The following is a 6000-nucleotide window of genomic DNA, read 5'->3' as shown; positions in this document are numbered from 1 at the left end:
ACCACCACATTGACACTTCTCATACTTTTTTTCCCCCTTTGGGCCTAATGAATTAAGGGGGAAGAAAAGTTACCTATTCCCGGAGGGCCGGGAAGGTGTACCGGATCCAGCCGACACCCTGTCGTACTCTCTTAGGAGACGGAAAAACCAAGCGTCTCATCTTTCTTTTCTCGGCAGTAGCTGTGAGAGAACCGAGAGCAGGACAATAGCCTCTTGTTTAGTTTTATTAATTTTGAGGGCGGGTGGGACCAAAGAATCCGAGCGACGACGCACGTGACCAATCATAAGAGAACCTTGGGCCAGGATTCGCCAACCGGTAGCCGTCAAAGACTCGTGGGCGGAATTTACTCCTCTAGGCCGGCCCCGCCCAGACCCGCCCTCTCAGCCCGCCCAAGAGGCGGAGACTAGGAAGAGCCCCGCCCACGCCACCCCTGTTGCCAGCGCGGCCTGCCGCCGGGAGAGGGGCGGGAACGCAGGGTGGCGCGGGGGAGGAAAGGGGTGGCTAGGGGGAGTGGAGGAAGAAAGGAGGGTGTCTCGCGGAGCTGTGACCTGGGTGGGGGCCTCCTGGTCATAGGAAGCAAGAGGGGAAGGAAAACTAAGGATCGCTGCTCCTTCCTGAATTATTTTAAGCAAGCTTCTCGAGAAGCTGCTTTTCAGCATTTCTGTTATTTGTTTTTCTTCCCCCCGCTATGGGGCGGGGAGTGGCACTAGCTCTCCCACGCGACTCCGCTCCGCTGTTGCCGCACACTATTTTTGGAGTCTTTGCACAAGTCTTTCCTTCCTCCCAGCCAGTCCTTGCGTAGACTCGGGGCTACTATAACCGAACCGTGCCACGTTCGTGGGCTTCCAGAGTGAGCGTCCCCGCTTTCGTCGGAGCTATCGGACCCGGGCGTTCGATTGTTTGAACTTCCCCGCCCCTAGCCCCGCCCCTCTTCCGCCCCCCCGCCCCTCTTCCGCCCCCCCCCTCCCCCGCCCGGGGTCCTGGCCGACTCCCCCACTTCTTTCCCCGCCCTCTTCTCCGCCCCACTGCCTAGTCCACCCCGCTCCCCGCCCCACCCCCCGGCTCCTGGGCGGTCCTAGCCGCTCACCGCAAGAAGAAAAGCCACCCGTTCGCCCCCCTCCCCTAGCTCCCAGCTCCTTTGCCTAGGAGCTGCCTTCATCGCAGTCACGCCCCTTCCTTCCGAGGAGCTTTCTAGCTGCCTAAGCTGGTAGACCCCCTGATTTATTCCTCCATCTCCGCTCCCTTTCGCCTCATCTTCTCTTAGTTTTCAGCGCCCCCTCCACCCCCACCTCCAGTCTGTTTCGCCTCCGACCATCCGCTGCTCCACCCTCCGGCCCGGTATCCTGCCTGTCCACTGCCACCAAGGAGAGACCGGACGGAGCGGTGAGGAGGGGAGAAGCCGGGAGCTGGGGCTTCCCTCCTGCCTACCCCTGGCCTCTGGCCCGGGACCGAAGCCACTTGCGCCAGCAGAGTCGTCACCTTGTCTTCGTTTCCTTCAGGGGTAGGAGACGCGTGGTTACTTTTCGCGGGGAATTGGGGCAGGAATCCACGGTGGCATGAACTTGATCATAACCTCAGCGTGAGTGAGTCGATCTAGATTTGCGTGGGGATGCCTGTGTTCTACTTTCTTTGCAGCTGGCCACAAGTTTTCCGGGATGTGCAGTAAGTTAAATAGGTTAAAGAGTGTGCGCTCTTCTCCCCGTCCTACGGAGATGCGAATGGGTACCACTATTTGATGGCACTTTTACTTTCTTGCCTCCTGGGGTCCTTGTAGGTCTCTAGGTAATTAAGCACAAAAGGAACTAAAGAGCAGAGGGAACTTGAAGTCTACGTTTAGATCATCTGGAATGTCTGGGTTTATCTCAGATTGCTAGATACATTTTTCCTAAATGCTTGGGGTTGAGGTGGGAGCTCACACTCCTCTTCCCCGGGGCTGTAAATTCTTGAAATCTTAGCCTGGAGGAATAATCTACAGTGCTATACTCTTTTAGGTATAGGTTCTTTTAGGTATAGGTGTGTGTGTGGTCATGAAGAAAGGGTTGCCCCTTATTTGCGTTATGGATGTTAGTAATTAGTTTTGCCTGATCATGCAGGTGTCTTGAGGGTCCCAAGGCTGGGTCGCTGTACACAGATGCTTCAGCAGCAGAATGGCTTTATCAGGGTAAGCCAATGAAGAGAAGAAAATTGAGAGACAAAGTGACAGTGTTTGTAGACTGAGCAATCCCTGGTTAATTGCTGCTAGTAATAATATAATAGTAATTTGCAGCAAAGGACTAAATACGATTAAATGAGAGAGGAAAGGACAGTTTGTGAGAAATGGCATTTCCAATCTCTGACATGTATTTTAGAAGGGATTTTCTGACACCTTGGAGTATCTGATTTAGTTTTACTTCCTCTTCCTTGTCCTCCCCCACCCCCATGAAGAGTGGAAGTTGGGAGGCAGATTAAAGCTTTAAAAAATATAACCCTCTTCTCCCATTCAGAGAGGAAGATAATTAGTCACCATAATCTTCCATAATGTGGGGCTAAGGGTATTTAAGTCTCCTTGAACTAGGCTTTGTGAAAAGTCCTTTCTCAGAACAGCCTTTGTGAAGCTTTCTGAGTTAGACCTTTCAGCACCCTCATTTAGTAGCTAAGAATAGTTTGAAATACCATTTTGGATGCTAGATAAATCTTCACCCATCTCCCACCTAACCTCCAATCTAGCAAGCATGGCAAACTTATAAGAATGGTGGTGTTCAAAGACCAATTACCAAGATGTCTGCAACATATTGCTTATTGGGGAACAAATTATTTTCTTATATTTTTACCTGATTTCATTAGTTGATTTCAGTGGGGGAAAAGAAAGCAGGAAGGAGAGAAGGAATGCTACAGGGTGACAATTTTAAAGGCTATCATATTTCAGATCAACTGAGAAGGAAAAGTTGGCCTGACGAAACTACATTTTATAACTGGCCTGGGACATTTTAATAGCCAGGTGGTTGTAGAGTAGTTGCATCTATTTACAGATGATAACTCAGGTTCCAGCTATTCTGTATGGGTTTATCCAGTGTCATTTACAGACACTTTCTGGCACTACATCATACTTCATTTTAAGATACTTCTTTCTTTGGAAAAGTCTGTGGCTCTGTAAAATTGAAAGCACTTTTTCTTACTTCATAGTCTAGATATGAAGTAAATCTCTAACCATGCTTATATGTAAAGTAACTTTTGCTTGAAAGTTGCGGATCTGTTTACCTATGTAAAAGATTTTAGGGAATTTAAAAATTCACATTCAATACTGTTTTGGATTTGGAAATTGAAATCTCATTTCTGGTTTATGAAGTAGGATTTATTAGACTAATGTATTACCAAGGCGTTTTGTGGAGTTGCTTTTTATGAAGTTTTGTAAAGACCGAATCAGTCTCTTTCTAGAATGCCTTAGGAACAGTCTATTCAGAAAGCAGAGGGATGGATGCTATGACCTTGAGGTTCCATTGAGTGCCAGAATTCTAAGTGGGTACATCTGCTTCTGTGCCTCTCCTAAGAGCCCTCTCCCAGGGCCTGTGCCTTCTTTAAAAGGTTGTCTTTGTAATTAAGCAGCCCTTCTCCCCCATCCCCCTTTTCTTCCTTTGATCAGCTTTTTTAAGGCCTTTTTTCCATTTTGGAGACAAGAGTTGTTTCTCACACTCTCCTACTCCCTTCTTAAGGTTTCTTTTCCTTTCTCCCCACCAAAGTGCCCCAAAGTTCTCAGGATGGCTAGAAATTGTTTTGTTTTGTTGGGCTGGGGGTGTTACCAATGAGGAGGTATTGACGATATAGTCCCTCTTGAGAAATGTTTGTGACCAGGTAGCCTCTTCCATGGAGACTGAGCATTTGGAATGCATGAGAACAGTTTATTCTTAGGGGCTGTCTGGAAGAAATTGTCCTTTGCACCCATTAAGCCCAGCTTAAACCCACTGAAAGGAGTGGAGAGAGGTGTGTGTGGTCGTAGCTGAGCCTTTTAGGATGGTAAATGGGTAAATGTTCCCAAATCTCCTATTACATCACCTCTTTCCCCCATGGATTCAGGGGGTTTGGAGATCTGCTTGACAAGTTAATTAGCTTGGGACTAAACCAATTTGTTTAGAATTGTGCTCCATTGATTTCCTGTCCGCAGGAATTTTTGTTGCTGGTTTGCTATGACGTGTTGTCTTTAGTCTTGCTTACTTCTTCGTTCTTTGCTTCCTTTTGTGGACTTTGGTCCAAAATCTAGGGTCCCACCCCTAAGTCAAAGGTTAGAATTTGGTCCCAGGAACTAAGGGGGGCATTAAACAAGCTGCCCATATGGCATTACTCTTCTCCATGGTGGGTTTCTGACCCCTTTTAAAACAGAGAAAGGAGTGCTGTCTTCCCTTCCATACACGAAATCTGAACTAGGAAAGAAAAAAGGATAAAGAAGGAAAATAGGAGGTCATTTGTTTTGTAAAAGAATCCACTACAGTTTTCTTTGAAAGAACTAGCTTTCCTAGTTAGTGCCTTTGAACTATGACTTGATATGTAAAAATTCACTCTAACTGAGACTGCTCAAAAACACATTTATTGCATAAAGGTTTTAGAATTTTGTTGTAATGATTATTGCTTGAATAAGTGAGGCCATTATTTGGTCTTGGAAATCTTTTTGTTACATGGGATGGAGTTAATTGTCTAAATCATCCTGGCTTGTAATAATGCTGGCCACGTTTAGCCTCACCGTACATCCACTCATAGAAGAAAGCTAGTATGACTTTCTGAAACAATATCAGATTTCATGGATTTTGAGAAGTCTAAATGGGCCTCTATTCCATATAGGTAGAAGATTTAAATTCCAGTTGTTGTATTTGAATAACCCAAGGATTCGGAAATTTTTTTTTCTGGTAGTCTGTTCATGTATCTAGTAAGGCTGACAAAAATAATAGCAACTGATGCCATCTTAAATAAAAAAATGCACAATAAGTTTTCCTTGTGAGCCTGTTGGTGAGTGGGGCTTGGTTCTGAGCCCAACTCTTAAGTTTGCCACCCTTAGCAAGTTTCCTTCTCTGTAAATTGTGGGGGATCAGACAGGATGATTTTGAGAACCAGTTATCAAAAGTTTAGGGTTCTCTACTTAGGCCTCGATTTCTGATGTGAATGTGAATGATTCCTACTAAATGAGGTGCAGCAGTTGTTAGAAATACAATCATATAGTCACATGGATATATTAAGAAAAACACTCTAAGGATATATCAGTAATCAATATATTGATATAAATGCATTGTGTTTTGTATTTTAGCAACATATCAAATTAAAAAGCTAAGACCCTACCCAAAACTTCATCAAGAATCCCATCATTCTAACAGATCACCTGCTTTAATTTTTTGTAGTTTCTTTCAAGTCCTTGTTTCTGTACTAATAGAGTTTTACAGAATGAGAGTCCTAGAAATGTACACTGTTGCTTTTAAATTTTGAAAAAGAGCCCACCTAAGACTTAGCTTCAGAGAAGGTGATGGCACCCCACTCCAGTACTCTTGCCTGGAAAATCCCATGGATGGAGGAGCCTAGTAGGCTGAAGTCCATGGGGTCGCTCAGAGTCAGACAGGACTGAGCGACTTCACTTTCACTTTTCACCTTCATGCATTGGAGAAGGAAATGGCAACCCACTCCAGTATTCTTGCCTGGAGAATCCCAGGGACAGGGGAGCCTGGTGGGCTGCTGCCTATGGGGTCGCACAGAGTCGGACACGACTGAAGCGACTTAGCAGCAGCAGCAGCAGCAAGACTTAGCTTTGTAAACCCATGTGGAGTAATGAAGTCAGAATCTGAGTATATGTGAGGAATCAAATGCCAGGAGAAACTAACAGATTTAATAAGTAATCCCTAATCCATTTCTGTAATTTAGGGTGTTCTTGTATCTAGTAAGGCTTTTAAGTGTACTCCCTTGACCTCCTAGTACCCTTCTCCCATTCTTTTTAAGCAAAAGGAAAACTAGAATTCACTGTTTACTTTGTCTAAATCATTAGCAAT

At 45.5% G+C, this 6000-nt stretch overlaps 1 protein-coding gene across 4 annotated transcripts in view; it reads left to right on the top strand.

Annotated features, from left to right (window-relative positions):
* Positions 1 to 1054: 1054 nt before the first annotated feature.
* AMOT (angiomotin) overlaps positions 1055 to 6000 on the top strand; it is a 68481-nt gene continuing 63535 nt past the window's right edge. For 2 of the 4 annotated variants that reach the window (XM_061409525.1, XM_061409526.1), the window contains exon 1: positions 1055 to 1502. Coding sequence is in view for 1 of the 4 variants with exons in the window: in XM_061409528.1 (XP_061265512.1) it covers positions 1657 to 1663 (7 nt within the window). In the remaining 3 variants the exon portion in view is untranslated. Of the gene's footprint in view, positions 1503 to 1526; positions 1664 to 6000 lie in introns of those variants that run through there. The other 2 variants (XM_061409529.1, XM_061409528.1) reach the window with 2 other exon arrangements.

Source organism: Bos javanicus, chromosome X (genome assembly GCF_032452875.1).
Source record: "Bos javanicus breed banteng chromosome X, ARS-OSU_banteng_1.0, whole genome shotgun sequence".
Lineage (NCBI taxonomy): Eukaryota > Metazoa > Chordata > Mammalia > Artiodactyla > Bovidae > Bos > Bos javanicus.
The sequence above is the reverse complement of the archived record's forward strand: the minus strand, read 5'-3'. Positions and strand labels throughout refer to the sequence as shown.